General features: G+C 41.6%; 1 protein-coding gene across 1 annotated transcript in view; it reads right to left on the bottom strand.

Annotated features, from left to right (window-relative positions):
* Window positions 1–23,721, bottom strand: part of LOC122791433 (bromodomain-containing protein DDB_G0280777-like) — a 1,939,725-nt gene that overhangs the window by 1,030,390 nt on the left and 885,614 nt on the right. Inside the window, exon 6 of the mRNA XM_044059175.1 lies at window positions 19,662–19,776. Within this exon, the coding sequence (XP_043915110.1) occupies window positions 19,662–19,776 (115 nt within the window). The remainder of the gene's footprint in view (window positions 1–19,661; window positions 19,777–23,721) is intronic.

The raw sequence follows: 23,721 nt of genomic DNA, 5'->3' as shown, positions 1-23,721 counted from the left end.
GATTATACAGCTGCCTTCTGGATAATGCCAGCCTGTTCTACTCATTGGTAGGATGGCACCTTTTCCTATGTCCAAGCTATTCCTTACACATGTCCGACTGTTGTGAACATTGCCTCCCCACAGTCAACGGTTGTGTTTCCACCTTTTCAATTGGCCACAGCGTGACATAGGGTTACCACCTGTCCCACTTTGCGAGGGACAGTCCCTCTTTGGGCAGTTGTGTCCTGACATGTAATTGTCAACATGGCAAATGTCCTGAGATTTTAGGACAAACATATTTCTTATATTTCATGTGATAGTTGCATTAAACAGTTAATTCTGTATCTAAAATACATGACTGTTATGAGAAACAGAATAAGCAACTAAAATGCTACAGGAATACACTTTTCTGTAGGCAAAACAGTTATGTTCTGTCCTTTATACTGGCCGTGGGTATGTTTCGGCCTGTACAGTCTGATGTCTGTACCAAACATGTCCCACTTTGGCCATTTGTAAGGGTGGCAACCCTACTGTGACAGTTGCGGTGAACACAGCATATTTTACAGGCCGACACATACCCACGGTCAGTTCGGCAGATAGAACTTACAATTCTTGCCTATATCTAAGCTTATTCTTGTAGCATTTCGGTATCTTATTCTGTTTGTTATGACATTTATGTATTATACGTCCAGTGAAATATGTTTAATGCAACTATTGCATGACGTCTATGGAGGAATTATGTCCTATATTCTCTGGACATTTGCCAGTTTTACATGTTTGTGTCAGGACACATCTGCCCACAGACGGACTGTCACTCGCAAAGTGGGACAGGTGGTAATCTTGGTAGACGGTACGGATCATACTGTTCCTTTCGGCCTACATGTGTCCGTGTTGTTATGGCTCGTTTATATGCTCCTTCTATTTCGTTTACATGCGTATGCTATTTCCTATCACATTTGTTATGTGAAATACGGACATACCTTTTGTATGTGACTATTACATGGCTTGTGGGATATGATTCAGACATACGGTCACTACCTATATCTACATTTCTCCTCGTGTATTTTGTTATGGACACATCTGCACAGCTATGTTCCCTCCCTCAAATTATGGGTCGGCTGGTGACCCTCTCCGTTGGACTGGACGTACCTACTGGCGGCGCACTAACATCTGATACGTTTCACTTCCACATGGTATAGCGATCAACACTATGTTGGACTACAGGCACACGGATTTCCTGTCATTTGTTCATGGGTAGGGACCCATTATTCCCTACCGTGCATTTGTGTTTGAGTCTTCATTTTCTGTTCGCAGGGACTCTGCTTTGCATACGTTTCAGTCTCCACGGACACTGATAGGTATGATTACTATTGGCTAGCGGAATATAATAGTCAGCAGTTTAGGTTGCTCCTCGAAAGCCGACATTGACACGCCTCCCTGCGCAACTTCGATACGCCCCTTGCACTCGCGCACGTTTCCTATGCACGTGGCTGTGGCGGCTGCGTGCCTTCATTAATATGCATATGGCGCGACTACTCCACATCTACGCCGCATGGCCGGCGCAAGCCTTACGCCAGACTTGCGCCGAGCTTCATGAATCCAGGGGTCTGTCGATGAAAAATGAGGAAAGGCTCCACTGCCATTAGTGCCTGTAGCTCTGAGACTCTTCTAGCTGAAGTTATTGATAGCAGCAGGGCAGTTTTCCATGAAAGAAACTTTAAATCAGCTGAGAAAGCTGGTTCAAAGGGCGGCAGTGTAAGTTTTTCCAGAACAAAGTTGAGATCCCAAGTAGGTGTTGGTGCTCTCCTGGGCGGTCCTATGTTCTTAGCCCCTCTGAGGTACTGTCTTAGGAGTGGATGTGAAAATAAAGGAGGATCCGTGTTGTAATGAGCTGAAATTGCTGAGGCGTGGATCTTAATAGATGAAAAGGAAAGTCCTTCGTGCAACATCTCAGTTAAGTATTGCAGAATCTGAGGAATGTTTGGATCAAGGGGATTTTGGCCTTTAGCCTAGTTCCAGGCGCAAAATCTTTTCCATTTCTATGAATAAGTTTTCCTGGTGCTGGACCTCCTGGCCTCCAGAATGACATCCATAACAGCTTTGGATAGAGGTGTTGGTTGATTGTTTAGGTAATTAGCCATGCAGCCAGGTTTAAAGTCTTGAGCTGGCTGTGTAGAATTTGATTGTCTCGCTGGGTGAGCAGGTGAGGAATTTGTGGTAAAATCCATGGTGGGCCCTGGACCATGTTCTTTAGAATTGGATACCAGTGCTGGCGTGGCCAGTCTGGTGCAATGAGTATCATTTGTGGCCTCTCTAATCTGACTTTCAGCAGCACCTTTGCTAGAAGAAGCAGTGGAGGAAAGGCATACACTGTTAATGTTTTCCAACTGAATGAGAGGGCGTCCACTTTCCAAGCTTGTGGGTGGAATGTCCTTGTACAAAATTTTTGAATTTGGTAGTTTTGGGGGTTGGCAAACAGATCTATGTCTGGGCGTCACCATTTTTGAGTTATCACTGCAAATACTTGTGGATCCAGTTTCCACTCATGGGGATCCATGATGTTTCTGCTTAGGTAGTCTGCCAATGTGTTTTTCTTTCCTGGCAGGAATTGAGCTTGTAGCTGAACTTGGTAAGACAGTGCTGTGTTCCACAAGGTCATTGCTTGCCTGCATAGGGGGTAGGAATGTGTGCCCCCTTGCTTGTTTATGTACCACATTACTGTGGTATTGTCCGTCTTTATTATTAGTTGTCCTGGGTGTAAGAGGTCCTTGAAAGCTGTTAGGGCATTCTGTACTGCTAGCATTTCTTTTTGATTGATATGCAGATGCTTTGATCTGTAGTCCATTTGCCCTGAATGCACTGTCCTGCCATGTGTGCTCCCCAGGCATAGTCCGATGCATCTGTTGTCATAGTTTGCCTGGCTGTGGGTAATGTGAAAGGCTGACCCTTGTTGAGGTGACATGCCTGTGCCCACCATAGAAACTCCTGTTGAAGACAGGGAATGAGTGGTATCATTGTTTCCAAGCTGTGGCTGTGCTGAGTCCATACGCTTTTCAGGTACCATTGTAATTTCCTCATATGCAGTTTTGCAAATGGTATTAGTAGTATGCAAGATGCCATGAATCCCAAGGCCTGCAGAATTTTTCTTGCAGGGAGTTGGGTCTTTGTTGCCATTACTTTGAAGTATTGAGTCAGCTGTTGTTGCTTGTCTGACGTGAGATAAGCCGTCTGGGCCGTTGTATTTAAGCTGGCACCCAGGAATATTATGTTTTGTGAGGGCACTAGTTTTGATTTATTTTCGTTTACTGTGTACCCTAGGCAACTTAGAAGGTGTTTGACAAATGCCAGATGTTTTAAAAGAATGTCCTTGCTCTCTGCTTGAATAAGGCAGTCGTCCAAGTATGGGAATATTTGAATTCCTCTTTGTCTGCAGTATGCAATTACTGGTGCTAGGCATTTTGTGAAGACCCTGGGCGCAGTAGATAAGCCAAAGGGCAGTGCAGAGAATTGATAGTGGGTTGAACCTGCAATAAAGCGGAGGTATCTTCTGCAATTTTGTCTGATAGGGACATGCAGGTATGCCTCCTTGAGATCCAACATTACTAGCCGAGCCTTCTTGCCCAGCATGGGAAGAAGCTGCTGTAGTGTTAGCATCTTGAATTTTGGTACTTGCAGATAGGTGTTCAGAACTGAAAGATCCAGAATGGGTCTCCATGCTTTGTCCTTTCTGGGGACTAGAAAGAGTCTTGAGTAAAATCCTTGTCCTTGCTCCTGTATAGGTATCTGTTGAATGTCTCTCATATCCATGAGAGCTGTAATTTGCTTTTGTGCCTCTGCCCATTGATTTGGTGGCAGGTTTGGCATTCCTTTTATCCTTGGCAAGGTATGAAAGTGGAATCTGTATCCTTGTGAGACAGTGTTTAGGACCCATTTGTCTTTTGTGATGATGTGCCAGTTGTCTGCAAAAAGTGCCAATTTTCCTTCCAAGGGAGCTGCCAAGAGAGATTTTCTTGGTAGTTGGAGGGTTGAGTCACTGTGTTTGTCTTCTGCTAGCTTGGGGCCTGTCTTCACCTCCTTTCTGGGTTGCGGCACCCCATTGGCGACATTTGTAAGGGCCTTGTGACTGACCTCTGCCCCTTGGGCATCTGTATTTGCCCCTCTGTGGTCTGTCAGAAGCTGGAAAGGACCAGTTTTTTGTTGGCCAATTTCTGCTGAAACGAGGGGGTTGTACCTGTAAAAAATCCTTGACCGTCTGCATAGACTTTGCCTTATCCTCTATTTTCTTTAAAACCTCTTCTGCTTTGACACCAAATAAGACATCCTGCTGTACAGGTGCATCCAATAATTTTGCTTTAACATGATCAGGTAGGGTTTGTTCTTTTAACCAAGCATGGCTGAGTATGACAGACCCAGTAACAGCTGCTCTACAGGAAGCTTCCAATGAATCAAATCCACATTGTAAAGTATGTTTGCCCACCTGTTCAGCTGCATGCAACAGATCCTGCATTTCCTTGAATTCAGCCTGTTCAGAATGTGTGCTCAGTTTTTGTTTTAATTGAGACATTAGGAATTGCTGATATTTCAGCATGTGAAACTGGCAATTTAATGCTCTCATAGCCAGAGTAGATGAGGTGTATATCTTCTTTCCCCATCTATCTAGGGCTCTGGAATCCCTTTCAGACGGTACAGGATTTTTAGCCATAGAAGCTTTAGCCCCTTTGGGACCCTGAAAAATTGTTTCTGGGTCAGCCAGAGGGCTTTTATAAAGGAATTTGTGTGTGTCAGGTACTCTGTAGTATCTGTCTGGTTTGGCTGGAGCAGGAGCTAGGGAGTCTGGATTTAGACTAGACTCTAAGTAAACATCATCCACAATATCTAAAACTGGAGGGATAGCAAGTGGTCTGTGCTGGGGTAGTAAAAGAAACTCTCGGAGCCTTTTCTTAGAATCAGAGTAGTCCTGGCCTTCCCAGTGGAAATGTTCCCTCATGGTATGTAAAGTTTCCCCAAAGGAGTAGTCTTCAGGGGGAGATGCTGAGGGAATACAGTCTTCAGCATCAGAGTCTTCATAAGGGGGAAAAGTGTAATCCTGTTCCTCAGAAGAATCTGAGGAAATAGAAACCTGGTCAGAGGAAGCATAATCCTCCTCTTGTCTTGGCCTTTTATCAGGAGGGGGATGGGAACCCCTGATTAGGGTAATCAAATCTTCAGCCATCTTAAGCATCTGTTTCTTAGGCATGGGGCCTTGAACAGGAGACTGATGTACAGTCTTTTTTGGTTTTAATGGAGTCTTTAGCTTAGCATAAGATTTAATGGTGAGTGTAGTCGGTCTGAAGACACCTTCTGAAACCGAAGGCGTTTCTACTGCACCGGGATCACCTTCTGCTCCGGTGTCGGAAGGGCCTAATGAAGATGGTTGCGATGGCCTAGTATACTCAGCTTGAGAATCCAAAGCTGTCTGGAGTTCCATTTCCACGGTCGTCAGGGGCTGCATAGGTGCCTCACTGAAAACCAGAGAACCGGCTACAGGCCCAGCAGAGGCCTCGGATTCTGGCTTGGTTCTAGACTGCCTGTCGTTATCCTTGTGGTTTTTATGCATGCCAGTCGTCGGCTGCTCCGACGGCATGATATAATTAAATTTCCTACCAAAGTAATGTTGTGCAAAGTCAAAACGGCATTTGATAGTTCGTTTATTAAACCTAGCACAAAACTGACAACCTGTGACATCATGGTCTGGGCCTAGGCAAGGAATACAATAAGAATGGAAGTCCTTATGAGGTATTTGCTTCCCACAACAAATGCAATTGTTAACTTTTTCTGACATCGGACTGAGGCAAGAAAAGGTTCCCCAATGGGGTACTTAGCTTTATTGAAGACTTTGGACTGAAATTCGATTCGAAAATCTCAGGTGACGGCCGACCGGCACTTGCAAACTACTTCTGCTTCGTGCACTGCATGGCAAGAAAGACTGAAGAAAATGGCGTTGGATGCCTCTTATATACCCCTGGTGCACTGACGTCAGGGAGGAAGCAACAGCAACCGACGCCGGACCAAGACTTTGGAACTAAGGCAGACTGCGGGACCGCCTGACGGCAGGATAACCCAAGTGTGATGACTGCAGCAGGGTAACACGATGAACATCCTGCAATTCCTTGTTCTCTGAACCTTCAGTATTTGTCAACATTTTCTGTTTAAGTAGTGACATTAAATATTGCCGATATTTAAGCATATGAAATTGACAATTTAAAGCCCTTACAGCCAGGGTGGCAGAAGTGTAAACTTTTTTCCCCCATCTGTCTAGAGCCCTAGAATCTCTATCAGAGGGGACAGGGTTTTTTACAGTGGAAGCTTTAACCTCCTTGGGGCCCTGAGAAACAGTTTCAGGGTCAGCAGCTGGGTTTTTATATAAGAATTTATGAGAATCCGGGACCCTGTAGTATCTATCTGGCTTAGCAGGTGCAGGGGGTAAAGAGTCAGGGGACAGTCCGGACTCTGAAAATACATCATCTACAATGTCTAAAACAGGTGGAATAACATGGGGTCTGTGCTGAGGAAGAAGCAGGAAGTCTCTGAGCCTTTTCTTAGACTCATAATAATCTTGGCTCTCCCAGTGGAAATGCTCCCTCATAGTATGCATTGTTTCCCCAAAAGAATAGTCCTCAGGAGGAGAGGCTGAAGAAACGGATTCTTCAGCATCAGAATCCTCATAGGGAAGCATGGAGTAATCCTGTTCAGAAGAGGAATCAGAGGAAATAGATACCTGATCAGAAGAATCATACTCTGTCTCTTGCCTAGGCCTCTTATCAGGATGGGGATGGGAACCCCTGATCAAAGTAATTAAGTCTTCGGCCATTTTGAGCATCTGTTTTTTAGGCATGGAAGTCTGAGTAGGAGAATGCTGTACTTGTTTCTTTGTCTTTAGAGCTGCTTTAGTCTTTGTAGCTGAAGATGGCTTAACATTTAGTTGTGTAGGTCTGAAGACACCCTCAGAAGCCGATGCCTGCTCAGCGGCTCCAGACCCATCTGAGGGATTGATTTCCGAGTGTCCAATACCTTGAGTATCCCGAGGCCCAGTCGGCTCCACGTGGGTGTCGGTAGCGGCCTGTGGCTCTGAGGTAGCGGGCGCCAGGGGCTGCAAAAGCGCCTCACTGAGAACTGGCAAACTGGCGACTGGCCTAGAAGAGGCTTCATCGTCGGTTTTGGACTTCGGATGCCTATCCTTGTCCTTGCGTTTTTTGTAAACTCCAGTTGTCGGCTGTTCCGCCGGCATTATATAATTAAATCTGCGGCCAAAGTAATGAAATGCAAAATCGAACCAACGCTTGACAGTGCGTTGGTTGAATCTAGCACAAAACCGACAGCTAGCAACGTTGTGATCAGGGCCTAGACAAGGGATACAGTAAGAGTGAAAATCCTTATGAGGTATTTGCTTTCCACAAGAAATACAATTGTTAACTTTTTCTGACATTGGTCTGGAGCAAGAAAAAAAGTTTCCCCAACAGGATACTTAGCTTTAATGAAGACTTCGGTTCTGAAATTCAGATTTGAAAATCTCAGGAGTCGGCCGACCGGCACTTGCGAACTGCTTTTTCTTCGGGCACCGCGCGGCAAGAAAGAATGAAGAAAATGACGTCGGCTGCATCTATTATACCCCTGGCGCACTGATGTCAGGGAAGAGGCGACAGCAACCGACGCCGGACCTAGACTTTGGAATTCTGGCCGACTGCGGGTAGCCTGCCAGTAGGATAACCCAAGAGTAATGACTGCAATAGTGAAACACGCTGAACATCAGAGTACCCGCGAACTACCACATAGGAGGTAACCCCCTGAAATCTGAAGAAGTAATAAGGGATCTAGGGACCCAAGTAGATAGTCAGCTTTCCTTTGATAACCATGTTGCCAAGGTGGTTAGAAAATCCTTCTATGTGACTCATCTGATCACGAAAGGGTTCGCATCAAGATCTAAGGATGTAATGGTGCCCCTCTCCTCTTCCCTCAACAGACCCATTATTGAGTACAATGCACCAATTGGAATGTACCTGGCTAGGCATCTCCAGCAGCTGGAGACCACAGAGGTACCTCACTAAGAGGATTACTGGCCTCAAACAGTTGCCCTATGCAGCACGATTGAAAAAACTAAGGCTTTTCTCTGTTGCATACCGCCTTCTCAGAGACGATCTCTGTCTAACATACAGAGCCATGTCCAACCCAGAACTGTTGAACATGCTCCATCTTAGCAAAACCAAATCTACTCGAGCTACACGCTCTAGGGATATAAACCTCAGCACAAGAATGAATAGAACATGCTGGAGGGATAGATTCCCTTCGCAAAGACTTCCTATTGGAACAAGGTCCCGATCTACATAAGACAGAGCCCATCACTATCACTCTTCAAGAGGAACCTTGACGAGTGGATGGGTAACAGAAAGTTCACACCAGGGATCATACCAACAGCTCTACTAGATAGGGGCCAAGGGTACTAGCTGCTAGATCAAGGGCCTAGGGAACTAACCAAAGGGGCGGTGAATACCGCACAACGTGGCTGGGCTAATATATGCCTTCGGGCAGATAGCCCAGTACCTACCTATGAACCTACTTCAAACCTATTCCCACATTTTTAACCCCTGCTGTAAAAATAAACATTTCAAAAAAGAAAGCACAAAAAACACAGTCAACAAATTTGGGACTTTGACATTAATCAATCCTGTTTCATTTGACTGAAAAGGAAATTCAAACAAATATAAAAAAATATATATACATACATATACATATATACACACACACACACATATATATATATATATATATATATATATATAGATATAGATATAGATATATATAGATTTGTGTGTGTGTGTATGTGTGTGGACACACTTCGAAATATTTATTAATAACCATGCCATGAGGCATAACATCAACAGAAAAAGACCACACACACACAACACACTGACGGTGTTTAATATCTAAAAATGCTGCATAGACTGTTGACATCAACCATCTGAAAAAGGTATGGTCCTACTCTATAATACGGGCAATTTAAAAAAAAAATTGTCTGTGTTTTGAAGGGAGGCAAGCACTCCAGCTCCCCCCCCACTCTGTTAATAAATCAACACTGAGGTTGCACAACAGTGGGTAAGACAGAAAACTCACAACAAAAAATCTCGCAAATAATCCAAAAACAAAGCACCAAGAAGAGGCAAAAAATAAACTTAGCGTACTGTAGTTTATTGTCCGCTTTCATCCGTAGACTTCGTCAGAATACAAGAAACAGTAAATTCACAAGCACATTTATAACAAGCCTAATCAAACAATTAAATAATTAAAAAACAATTAAATCAATTTAAGCTTTTAAAGAAACAAGTTCAAGTAAAAAAGGAATTAAATTCAATAGATTTGTTTATAGATAATTCCCTATATTTTAAAAAGCATTTGACATTGATCATGTCATTGAGACCAGGATGGACATCAGAGTTAAGTCTGATCTGCCATAATGTTTCACGCTGTTCTAAGTAGTTCTTATAATCTCCCCCTCTTAAATCAGGTTGAACAAGTTCCAAAACAGAAAACATAAACTTTTTAAATGAAGGACAAACAACAGAATGTTTAAATAAAGCGTTGTTGTCATCTTTATGTTTAATGGCATACATATGTTCCCTGATGCGTATTTTTAAACTTCTACTGGTCATACCTACATAAAAACATGAACATCCAGAACAAATGCTAATATATACAACACCTTTCGTGTTGCAATTCACAAAGGAAGGTACGCTAAAAGTTTTCTCAAAATTTTCGAGACAAATGTATGGTCCTTCGAGAATATATCTGCACATGTTGCATTCATAACAACAATGCATCCCTCTTCTATTGGAAATAGTATTAGTAATATGCGAAGTTACAAATTGTAAAGCCTTCTTAACATTAAAAGCATTTTTAGAAACAAAAAATGGTTTGTTTCCTAAAATCCGAAAGAGTTCAGAATGCCCCCTAATAACTCTCCAATTCTTTTTAATGATTTGTTGTATATGTTCACTATCAACAGTCATATCTAAAGAACAAACTAATCTGTGTTCAATATTGGTATTGTTGGACGACCCCACATGATGATTGTTGTGTTCACTATAATTTAACAATGCCTGATATTCTGTTGAACGTTTAGTCATAATGTCATTACTATTATTAATTAATTCACATATGGGATATCCCCTATTTATGAACAAATCAATAATGAAATCAAATTCCCTTTGTAAAAGACAGTTCTTTGAGGTCAAACGACTAGCTCTAATGAACTGCCCTCGTGGTATGTTTTTAACAATGTGCCTGGGGTGATTACTGTTGTAATGTAAATAACTATTGGTAAATGAATCCTTACGATAAATGCTGCTATGAAACCTATTTTCTTCTTCATCCCACCATAGGAGTACATCCAAAAAATTGATTTTCAACCCTACACTACCTAAAGTGAATTTTAAATAACTAGAAAAAGCATTAATGTCGATCAGAAAATTATTAACTACATTGATGTCACCTTCTATAATAAACAATAAATCATCTACAAATCGACAAAAAAGGGGATGTTATATTTGTCCCGTAGTATGGGCAAATGCTGATGCTCCCACCACGCCAAAACCAAGTTGGCATAGGCGGGAGCAGCAGCAGAGCCCATAGCTACTCCCCTCTTCTGTTTGTAAAAAGTTTTTTCAAAAAGAAAAAAATTATTATCTAAAATAATATCAAGGAACCCACAAATGGTGGAAATAGCATTTCTAGTTAGTCCACAGTTCTGGGCTCTGCTGCTGCTCCCGCCTATGCCAACTTGGTTTTGGCGTGGTGGGAGCATCAGCATTTGCCCATACTACTACGGGAATTGGTTTTCCTTCTTCTATGTACGGTGTGCCAGGCTTGTGTATTGTCAATATAATGAATGGTCAACATGTTTTGGTCAATGTTTTTGTGTCACTCATGAAAGATTTAGACCATTCATTATATAATCTACTACAAGTATGTACCAGATAAGGCTGTCTCTTGTCAGCATCTCTCTTCAACTTCTATTTGGAACTTACATTAAACCAAATACTGAACAAATCAAACATAAAGGTCATTATTTTTGGCAAGCAAAAAGTACCTTCTGTTGCCTTTGATGACATCTTAGGTTATCTTGCCTCCCTATCTTCTTCTACTTTAGCGCTTCTCAATTAAATTGAAACAGGTAATATGGTGTCTAACTATAAACTTAATTACAACAAATCTATTATTATAGCAATTAACAACATTCTATATGATCTCATACAGAAATTAAACACATGGGAAATCACTACCCTATGACTTTTAGATTAGAAAAAAATCAGTAAAGAATATTGCCAAAGTTAAAGACAGATATAAATGGACACAATTTAAGCCTACTTTACTAACAAAATACTCAAATGTTAAATGAACATTTTCCAGTGATATGTTTTAATTTATTTTCTTTATCCAATAAAAAGAATAATTTAATAAGCTTGACAAATATATTAAATTCTTTACATGGATCCATACTTCCAAGAGTAAATGCAACTGAACTTTAAAGAATCTGGTAATATCAAGGTTTGACAATTCATAAATTTTAATGACTGCTTTCTCATTTGCAAACTTAATAAATACATCAGAATCACCACTTATTTTAAAATGAATAAGTAATCACTTCTGTGAGTAAAAATTCACCAAGAGTGCCCGACATCTCATGGCAATTATCTTGAAAGACTATTCAGTTTAGATCGTTTCAGTGATGCAAAAAGAAATAATGAAAAATCTTTGTTAATCATCATTATGCATGCACAAAATGTGACAAAAGATACCAGAAAGAGAAGCAAATAGCTTTGCTTCAACTTACTTTTAACAATCCCAGTGTAACTTTCAGTTCTAAGCCTCTTTACCTTCCTTTCCACTGTGAGCTGACACCCTTAACAAACATGTGATCTCAACATTGACTGACAGAAAAACAGACTTAGCTAAGCGAACTATAGACATAGCTGGGTTAGCAGTAAGAATGACCAATTTAGTTGATATCTGTTGTGTCCAAATTATTTTCCATTATTCATTAAAATAAACTTCTCTTCACAATAAATGGTTAATGGTTGATTTATAATGGCTAGTACTTGACCTAGAGGAAAACCAATTCGATATGTTTTCTGGAAGAAACAACAAATGTTTTCTGGAAGAAACAACAAAACCACCAGATGGAGATAAACACTTGGAGCTGTCAGACAAACTTTCACTCTTTCCAAAACTCTAATATACCTGATTCATGACTAAAAGCAAAATAAACATATTTTAAGGAAACAATAACACATCTAACTGTTATGGAAAACTCAGAAACCCCGAATGATATTGTTAAGTTACTAAACAAATGCATAATTGGCCCTAGATTATTCTGAATGTTATCAGAGGACATATTCAAGGATAACTATTATCAGTGCAGTACAAGTATTTCTTGCTAAGTATTTGTTTCACACAATTAGGTATATTCTTTAAAGCCTGGTTCACTATGTCTTAAAAATTAATGGGAACTGCCAGTATAAAGGAAATACAGTTTCAGTGACAAAAGGAACCAAACATGACAACAAATAACTCTTCCTTTTATAAGCTACCAGAAACACAAAACATTAAATTCATTCAAGATCAGCATGAGGACAAAACTGACTGGTATTAAGGAATGCGGAATACTAAAGAAATCTTCTGCAGCCAGAGTTTCAAATAAGGGGCAAACTGTAAGTAAGGACAGACAACTCTCATGAGGAAGACACTAAAAAACTTTCTTAAGACTGTGCAGTGAGCAAGTAGAAAATGCAGGATTCAAAATTAATTCTCAAAGTCAACAATCAATTGTTCATAACCACAAGGCTCTTCTGCTCCATTTGTAAAGTTAAAAGTCTTACTTTGAAAAGAAAAAAAAAGTACAGTTGTGTACACTTACCATAAATGTAGATGTTCAAGCGTATTCACTGTTGCAGTCATCACATTTGGGTTATCTGCTTTCAGTAGCCCTCAGTCGGCCTGATTATCAAAGTCTTGGGTCCTGTGTCGGTTGCTGTCTCATCTTCCGTGAAGTCATGTAGTCAGGGGTATAAAGCATGCAGCCGATGCCATTACATCAGTTTTTCTTGCCCAGATGTCAGGTGCCCCCCCCCCCAATGGGAAGCAATTAAATATATATATATATATATATATATATATATATATATATATATATATATAATATATAATATATATATATATATATTATATATACACACACAAGGTTATACCTCCAACAAAAAAGTAAATACACCAAAAAGCTTTTAAGCAAAGTAAAGGAGAGTAGAAGTATAGTCAAAAGAAGTCAGGGGGCTGGAGGGAGGGTAACCAGGACTGCAAAAGTGAATACACTTGAACATCTACATTTATGGTAAGTGTACTCAACTGTACTATGTTCTTCATGTTTCACTGTTGCAGTCATCACATTTGGGTAGATTCCCAAAGCTAAGGATGTGAGGAGGAATTTAGATAGCATTAGGACCAGCTATAAGGTCAGCTCTGGATTTAGAGAAAATTGGCAAATGGTAATGCTTGGTGAAAGTATGTACAGAACTCCAGGTAGCAGCTTCTACTGGTAGGGACACCTCTGACAAAGGCTGTAGAGGTAGATGCAGCCCTGGTTGAATGGGGTCTAGTCCCCTGTGGGATAGGTTTTCCATGATGCTTATAGTAGAGATGAATGCAATGGCCTATCCATTTAGAAATGGTTTGCTTTGAAGTAGCCTTCTCCTCTGCCACTGCAGCAAATGCCACCAGCAGTTGTTCACATTTCCTTTGAGGTTTAGTCCTGTCCAAGTAAAATCTAAGTTGTCTGTGCACATCTAAGGAGTGCAGTATCCGTTCCCCTTTATTCTGTGGATTAGAAAAGAAGGTTGGCAATGAATGGATTGATTAAGAGCCACAGTGGATACCACCTTGGGCATGAAGGAGGGATTGGTACTGAGGGACACCCTGTCTGCATGAAAGATGATGAAAGGCTCCACTGCCATAAGGGCCTGTAATTCAGATACCCTTCTTGCTGAAGAGATTTCCAAAAGGAAAGCTGTTTTCCAAGAAAGGAATTTTAACTCTGCACTTGTGACTGGCTCAAAAGGAGGAAGAGTGAGTTTTTCCAATACAAAGTTAAGGTCCCAGGTGGAGTTGGGGCTCTCCTGGGTGGTCTTAAGTTTTTGCCTCTCCGAGGAACTGCTTAAGCAGTAGGTGAGAAAAGAGGGGTGGTTCTGTGTTGTAATGAGCTGAAATGGCTGAGGCGTGAATTTTGATGGAGGAAAAGGAAAGGCTCTTGTGAAGCATCTCAGTTAAGTATTGAAGAATATAAGGTAAATTGGGCGCTGCTGTGGCCATCCCTTGAGTTTGGTTCCAGGCACAGAATCTTTTCCATTTTTCAGTATAAGATTTTCTAGTACTGGGCCTCCTTGCCTCCAAAATGACATCAAACACTTGTTTACTGAGGGATGGTAAAGGAGAGATTAGGTAATTAGCCAGGCTGCCAGGTTCAGGGTTTGAAGCTGGGGGTGCAGAATCTGGCTCTCCTGCTGAGACAGCAGGGTAGGGGTCTGACGCAGGTGCAGTGGGGCTAGCAGTGACACAGTGCACAAGAGGGAGTACCAGTGTTGGCGTGGTCAGTCTGGTGCAATCAGTATCATCCTTGGTTTGTGGTTTATCCTGTTTGATCTTTAGTAGTACTTTGGAGAGGAGAGGCAGAGGAGGAAAGGCATAAACTGATAGATTTTTCCAGCTGAAGGACAGAGCATCCACTTTCCAAGTTTGTTTGTGGGGAGTCCTTGTGCAGAATTTGTCCAATTGGTAGTTCCAGGGAGAGGCAAACAGGTCTATATCTGGGCTCCCCCATTTGTTTATCAACATGCTGAAAGTCTTTGGTTCCAGTTTCCACTCGTGTGGGTCTATGAGATTTCTGCACAGTTTGTCTGCCAGTGTATTTAGTTTTCCTGGCAGGAACTGAACCTGTAGATGCACTTGGTAGCTCAAGGCTGTGTTCCACAGAGCAATGACTAGTCTGCAGAGGGGGGTAAGAATGGGTACCCCCCTGCTTGTTCATGTACCACATAACAGTGGTGTTGTCCGTCTTTACCATTAATTGTCCTGGAAGAATGTGGTTCTTGAAGGCTGTCAGAGCATTCTGTACAGCTAACATTTCTTTTTGACTGATATGCAGGTGCATTTGACTTGCATTCCATTTGCCCTGAATGCACTTCCCTGCCAGATAAGTCCCCCATGCATAGTCTGATGCGTTTGTTGTTAGGGTTTGGGCAGCATGGGTAGAGTGAATGGTTGTCCCTTGTTCTGGTGGCAGGCCTCTGCCCACCAAAGGAATTCTAACTGTACGCAAGGTATGACAGGAATCACTGCTTCCAGATCCTGAGAATGTTGACACCATAGGATTTTTATATATCATTGTAGTTTCCTCATATGCAGTCTTGCATATGGAATTAGTAGAATGCAGGAGGTCATGAACCGCAAGGCTTGCAGTATTTGCTTTGCAGATAGCAGGGTTTTTGTGGCCACTAGTTTGAAGTAAGTATACCGACGATAAATAGTTTGTTGCTTAAATAAGGCACAAACCCGACAGCAAGGTACGTCATGGTCAGGGCCTAGGCAAGGAATACAGTACGAATGAAAATCTTTATGAGGTATTTGCTTTCCACAAGAAATACAATTACTGACTTTTACTGACATCAGTTTAGAGCAAGAAAAAGTTTCCCCAATGGGGTACTTAGCTTTAGTTGAAGACTTCGGTTCTGAAACTCGAAAACGAAAATTTCAGGAGTCGGACAACCGGCACTTGCAAACTGCTTCTGCTTCGGGCACCGCACGGCAAGAAAGATTGATGTAATGGCGTCGGCTGCATGCTTTATACCCCTGACTACCTGACGTCACAGAAGATGAGACAGCAACCGACGCAGGACCCAAGACTTTGATAATCAGGCCGACTGAGGGCTACTGCAAGCAGATAACCCAAATGTGATCACTGCAACAGTGAAACAAGAAGAACATCAGAAACATTATCATCATCATCATTTATTATCATCATCAACCCTCTTTATCCCATTTTCTACATGGGAGGGGTGTCACGTTAATTGTCACCATCTCTATCAATTCAGTGCCACTCTCCTACCTTCTTCGATAATCGTGCCTGACTGTTGCAAGTCTTTTCTCACATAAGCCATCTCTTTTGTTGGATACCCTCGTTTCCTCCTGCCTCCTTCCTGTCTGTCCCAAAACTTCTTCACCATACTTGACTTCTGCTGTGCTATACATGAGTCCAAACCACTCTAATCTGTTCTCATTAACCTTCAAAGCATTTGGAGTTACACGGGCTTCTGCTCTGATATCCTCATTTCTTTGTCTGTCCCATAGTGTGCACCCTACTAACCATCTCAGGCACTTTACCTCTATTACCACTAGCTTCCTCAACTAGTCTGTCTTTACTGTCCAGGTTTCATTACTATACAGTAATAATGGTTGCACCACTGTTTGAACACTGTACTTTTCAGCTTCTTAGGCATACTTCTGTCATATACTACCCCTGACACTCTGTGCCAGGTGGCTGTAGCCCTGTAATTCAAGGTCTGACTTTCTAATTCAGACTTTTCTTCTCTTCAACCATAGCTCCCAGGTACATGAATTATTAACTTGTTCCACTGGTTTCCCTTCTATTTCAGTCCTCAGGGTCTACTGATTTTCTCAATTTGCTGCCACTGCAGTTGTACTCAGTTTCATCCTTTGTGCCTTCGGTTTTGAATTCCATTACCCTATCCTTGTTCAGAGTCTGCCAGTAATGCCACCTTGTCTGCATACAGCAACTTTGTTGACCTGTCCGTTCCACCCTGTTAGCTAATTTAGTCCATCACCAGTATGAACAGCAGTGGGCTCAGAGCTGAACACTGATGCATGCCCACTTCCACAGGGAAATCTTTTGTGAGCCCAAACACTGCTCATATTTGTGTCACTGATTCTTTGTACACAGCCTGCACTAGTTCTACCAATGTTTCTGGGACTTTGAACCACCACAGGACTGCCCAAATCAGCTTTTTTTGGACTTTGTCATATGCTTTCTACAAGTCTAGGCATCCTCAGTTGGACTCTTCCCTCATCTCCATCTTATACTCAACTATTTGTCTCACTGCAAACATACAGTCAGTTGTGCTGCATCCTGATATGAATTTGAATTGGTCATCTCCAGTCTTACTTCTACTACTGTGCACATTCATTTATCAATCACGCTTTCCAGAACATTCATGCAGTAAGACACGAGTTTGATACCACTATACTGCCCACAGTTGTGAGAATGCCCTTCTGTTCTCATACACCAGCACTAGCATGGATACACATCTTGGCTACGCCTTTCTCTCCATACTGCTATGAGTGCCCTCTGGAGCCATTTCTCCCCTAACTCATCCAGCATCTTGATCAAATCTACTGTGACCTCATTTGAACCTGGTGCTTTCCCTGACTTCATTTTCCTTAGTGATGTTCTTTCTTCCTCTAGGGCGGGCTCCTCTTATTCTTTAATTGTAGGCTGTGTCCAGGGCAGTACAGCTTCAGTGGGATTTTCTTTGTTCAGAAGTTGCTGGAACTTTTCCTTTCATCTTCCGTTTATGTCCTATGGACCAGTGTTATCCCTTATGTAAGGTGTATGATGACTGTCTTCTTTATCTTTCTGTCTTCACCTTGCAATCTGACAGAGTTTTTTTGTGTCATCTACTGAGTCACCTTCCAGCAGCTGGACATTGCCTCTGACAACTTGCTCTTCACTACTACAAATGCTCCCTTAGCTTCTTTGTTAGTCTGCCAGTACTCCTTCTTAGCCTGGTCTTATTTATCTCCCACTTGTTCCTGCACTCCTTCTTTCTATTGATGAGTTTCTGTACTTCAGATTTCCATCACTGGCTTTTCTTATGTATCTTTCCATGCCTAACTCAGCCACATATCTGTTCTACTGTCCTCAAACATGCTGTTTTAAGGATCTGCCATTCTTCTTCAGCTCCACTTATTTCCTCTTCATCCTGGGGTGCTAGAGCTCTGACTATTTCCTTGAACTCCTGTGCTTTCTCTCCAGTCAACATGCAGGTCTTTAGCCTAGTCTATGTTAACCTTAGAGCCTTCTCTGACCACTGTTTGCAGCTGACTGTGTCAACAAGTGGTTTATGCTGTGGGCCAACTGTTTTTCACTGGGGATGACTTTGCAATTAATGATTCTACTCCAATGCCCTTTCCTTGCTAGGAGAAAGTGTACCTGAGTTGCATGTTGACTACTCCTGTATTTGATCTTGTGACTATGTCTCTTGCAGAACCATGCAACCATCAAGCCATTTACCAGACAGAAGACTAAAATGGCTTCTCCTTCTTTATTCCTGTTGCCCCACCCATGTGGACACAGGAAGTCCTCACATACTGCTCTGTCTGCCTCGATATGTGCAGTCAAATCCCCATTATCAACACCAACTCATGTTGCCCTGCTTCATCTAATAGATCCTGCAACTGCTGCTGAATGCACTCTTTTCCACACTCTCACAACCCTGTTGTGGGGCATAGGCTGAGATGATGAATACTGTCCAATCCTTTTACACTGGAGTCTGATTGCCATGAGTCTGTCAGTAATTCTGATAACATCCCTCACTGTCTTCTGAAGCCTCTCCCTCTCCACAATCCCCACACCATTTCTAGTCTGTTCTCCTCCTCAGTAGTAGTCTCTGGATCACAAGCTAAGTGGCTTTGCTGCACAGCCCTTCCATCTTGTCGCCTGGATACAAAGGATGTTCAGCCTCCTTCTTACTGTGAAGTCATCCACTTCCAAGCTCCATGATGTCAATGAGCCAACACTGACTGCAGCAATTCTTAGTTTGTGTTTGGCAGGTTGACTGGTTTTACATGCAGCTTTCACATAACTAATATATCTCAGGTAAACTCTGGGCAACTGGATACTGGCGGGCAAATACTGGCCAGTAGGAGCAAATAGACTCCCTCCCATCATTACCATGGATTCCTGGCATAAGTCAGAGTAGGCCAGGTCCCCTACCCACTTATCACTATCAAATACCCATCTCCATTTCTGGTAACATTGGTCAAAGAGACCATATCACCTAGAGCCAATGTCGACACTAAGTAGCAAGCTATGATACTACACACAGTCTATGATCTATGTTCTCCTATCTACAGGATATGGTGCATCTGAGTTGATACCCAAAGCAGTTAGTTAGTACAACTCTTCCCCCAAATGACATAACCCAGAGTCTGTACTGCTGCCCACAACTCCATTACTGGGTGTGTTTGAGATGGAAACATTCAGCATGCTTTCTGGAAGTGGAAGGAACTCCACAGAGACATCAGAAGGACATGATGTCTCCATACAGGCATTGGCTGGAGGTCAGAATCAAACCTTGTACCTTGTACATGGGAGACAAAGACCTTGGCCACTATGCCATCTGTGTCTAAAGCCAAACACAACTTAATGTTCACTTAAACACTATAAATAGAAACCTACAGATTTTGACTGTATAAAATTTATTTTTCATGTAGCCTGTTAAATGAGATGTTTAGTAAAACTTTTTTTTATAAAAAATGTGCTATAGGATAAGCTTTGTGTCTGAGCAGAAAAAAATGCATTTACTTACAATGCAATCTTCTTTTTGATCTTCTGCTTCTTCCTAGCAGCATCTGGGGAATCAAGAATTCCTTGCGACCGTAATACGGCTCGCTCTTCTCTCAACCGGTGTCGTCTTTCTCTTTCTGAAAGAGAGGATTTTGTTCTTGTCAAGCATTTCTTTCACTGGATAAGGAACATACGAATGTACTTCATCTCAAATAAAGAAATAAAATGTGATATAACTTTATAAACTGATTTTCAAATAGCTTTTCTTAAAACCAGAACATGGTTCACTTATAAACAGCTAATAAGACTAGTATGACACAAAGCACTCAGCTAACACAGAAAAGTACTTTTGAGTGCAGAAAGAACAAAGAAAATTCTGAGACTACAGGTGAAACAAATATTACTACAAGGATAAGGCCGTAAAAACAAAACCTTGAACTAAAACCCTTACTTTAATTTGATTATGAAAATGGTTGGCAATCTCTCTGGTAGAAAAGAGAAAGGATGGAAAACTCAGACTTTCAAGTAATGGGGTCCCTTGGATGTTCTACAGGTCGGTAAACCACTTTGCTACTATTCACTTCATCCAGTTTAACACATAAAGCAGGAATGTGCCCTGATAGTAGAGGCAGCAAGGGAAGGTGGCAAAGCCGCTGATAGAATTAATATGCTACAGAATACATCTTTGTCAAAAAGAGGAGACAGTGATATCCATGTAAAGAAAATTAATAAGATCTCAAACAGAATAACATAATGAGTTTAGAAAGTTGCATCTCTATGTAGACATGAGACAACTGCAGTTAAAAAGGCAACAAAGAAATACCAAAGTACCAGCCAACACAGTGCACCAAGAATCTAGCTACATATACCATAACAGACAGAAAGAAGGTTAAAACAGAAATTTTCAGTTAAAGATGCATAAACAATGTAGATGAAGAACATTTATGTCAGAAAAAAACATTTATGCATAAAGATGCATTGCATATAACACTGACATATGTCACAAGTGTAGAAAATAATCTAAAAAAAACAGTAGAGGAAATGTGTAGGAAGACAATGAGGCCAGTATAAGCAAATCCTACCAGAAGGAATAAAAAAGTGACTTGTAAAACTAAGTAATGTCTAAGATTTTCCAGCTGTTTGGGTAAACAGGAAGACAAATGGGCACAGTGGTCTTTATTCTCATATTTAGGATATATGAAACATACACCGCATATCTGAAAGACTGCAAGGGACAAGAACTAATTTTACAGATAGTACAGCTAAGTCACTGAAACTGTTAATTCATGCAGTGTATTATTTGACCAGTCCCAAATGGTTGCCAGTGCACTGCAAGACACATCCATATGCACAAACACAGCTGGGGCAAGGAGAATATCACCAATTTACCTACCCACATATCTTTGGCATGTGGAAAAAAACTGAAGCCCATCCATCCTCAGCAAAATTACATGAGGACACAGGGACAGCATACAAACTTTGCAAAGAAGGTTCCCTAGCAGAGAATCAAACAAGAAAGACAAACATTGTGGGAGAGCAATGTTAAATGTTGCACCACTGAGCCATCTAACATTTTTCTAGGTCCTACTTTTTGTTTGATTGTTTAGTGACACAGTATACCTAACTGGGTGGAGGTCCAGTTACAACTGAGCTCCAGAAATAAAAGCTCATCAATTATTGAGCAAAAATAACTTTAACAAAACATCAACATGAATTACTGCTACAGTGTGAGAGGCTGATAAATGCACACTCAGAGGCAAATAAGCTTACTAAACTCAAAATCACTAGCGAATGAAGATAACAAAAAAGCAAATACCATATGGAAGATGCATTTTACAAAGCAAACCAGTGGGTAATGTAAAAAAAAATGTAAAGAGGAGGAGTAGGAAGGAAGAGTAGGTAAGAAAGCAACAGGGAAAGTACAGTTTTGTAAGTAAACTTACTGTAACAGTGGATGTTCAAATGATCACTGCTGCACTAGCCTTAGCTATATGGGTTATATCCTACCAAGCATATAAGAGCTGTCCAGCTTCCAAAGCTTGAGGGCACCTTCTACATGGCCAAATCATTAGTCAGTTTCAGCTTAGCAGACTAAACAGGCAGGTTTGAGTGCCAAGCCCTTCAGAGCTTTCAGCCAACATACATAGGAAGGCTGAGCCCTTAAAGGACACGGCTAGGAACAACAAAAAATAAGCTAGAATCCAACCCTTTCCAAAAAGCCATGCAGGAATCCAAAACCCTGGAAGAGTGGGTCTTGACCCTGCCTGAAATAGTTCTATTATGGTAATAATAATAAAAGGTAATAGCTTAAGACAGCCATTTGGAAACAGCCTGTTTTGACAAAGGTTGTACCTTTTTCTTATCTTCACAGGAAAAGAACCAACTTGAAAATCTGAAAGATTTAGTTCTGTCAATATAGCACCAGAGTTTTCTGTAGATGTTCAGAGAATGGAGTATATTTTCTCCCTCATTTTTAGGCTCAGGAAAAAAATGGGGAGATGGGTAGTGTAGGTATAAAATATTAGTTATGCACTTACCATAACTTGGTATCTGTGTTGTCCTCTTCTAATTCTGCTTCATGTATGGGTCTCAGATCCGATCCCCTGAGCCGACTCGGCCGCATCCCACAGATGTTAGTATCCAAGCTCAAACTCCTCACCTACCCATAATCCTCTACCTCTAGCCCAATCTCCTCAAATCAAGTTTGCTGACCTCACAAGCCAAAAAGAAGAAGAAAAGATAACCAGGAGCTCCACCTGGAACCAAGGTTCCAACAGAGGCTATTCTAGATCCTCTAGAACCACACCTAAATTGGAGGGGGGTGGTTGGGCGGGAAGGTGAAGCAGAATGAGAAGAGGACAACACAGACACCATGTTATGGTAAGTACATAAATAATAAATCTGCGGCCTCAAGGAAGGATATGCTGGAGCACCAATGAACAAAAGGATGTCCTGCTCCTGGACATGACATCTAATTTATAGGGAGACACAAAGGTATAAGAGTTAGACCAAGTGGCTGCAGCACAAATGTCATCAATGGAGATCCTAGAAGAAAAAGAAGATGACACAACAATGGACCTTGTCTTATGAGCTTTTGGTGGACCAGGCAACTGACCACCTTTCTTTTCATAAACAAAGGAAATACAGTTAGTAATCCACTTCACTACTGTCAGTTTTGAAACAGCTTGACATTTACGATTAGGAGAAAAAGAAACAAATAACTGCTCCGACTTTCTGAACTGCCTTGTCCTATGGAGGAAGAACTGGAGCTACCTTTGAACATCTAAGGAATGCAAAAGGTATTCCCCTTTGTTAGAATAATTAGGAAAGAACACAGGTAATTGAATGCATTGGTTGATATTCATAGAGGTAGCCACCTTCGGCATGAAAGAAGGGTTAGTACAAAGGGAAATCCTATCCTTGTGAAAAATTATGTAGGGATGCTTGGAAGAGAGTGCTTGCAACTCAGATACCCTTTTTGCTGACATAATGGCAACAAGAAAAGCGGAGTTCCATGACAAAAACTTCAAGTCACAATCCTTAGCCGGTTCAAAAGGACTCTGGGTCAAGGCTTGCAGGGCCAGAGAGAGATCCCACAGAGGAGTAGGATCTTTGATAGGAGACCTCAAAAGAAAAACACCTTCCATGAAGGTTTTGCATAACTTAGCAAAAGCAACAGACCCTGAAGGTAATCCTGAATGGAAACTGGAAAAGGCGGCTAAATAAAGTTTGATGGTATCAAAACTACAACCTTGCTTATATAAAGATTCCAAAAAACGACAGAATAGAGGGAATCAGAGCTGAAAAGGGACCAATGTGATTGCTGACTGCCCAAAAGGAAAACCTTTTCCACTTACTCTTGTACACCATCTTAGTAGATGCTTTCTGAGAGGCCAGAAGTATAGCTTTGACCGGAAAGGAAAACCTGGACCCTCTACCAATCACAGAAACTGCAGAAACCATGTGGTTAACTTGAGAGTGGAGAGATCGGGGTGCAGTCCTAACATCAGGTGAGAAAGGAGGTCCGGTTTGGGTTTTAGCATCCATGGAAGATGTTTGAGATGAGACCACAGGAAGGGGAA

This window comes from Protopterus annectens, chromosome 17.part0 (genome assembly GCF_019279795.1).
Source record: "Protopterus annectens isolate FY-2018-M chromosome 17.part0, PAN1.0, whole genome shotgun sequence".
NCBI classification, from domain to species: domain Eukaryota; kingdom Metazoa; phylum Chordata; order Ceratodontiformes; family Protopteridae; genus Protopterus; species Protopterus annectens.
This window is presented reverse-complemented; position numbering and strand designations above follow the sequence as displayed.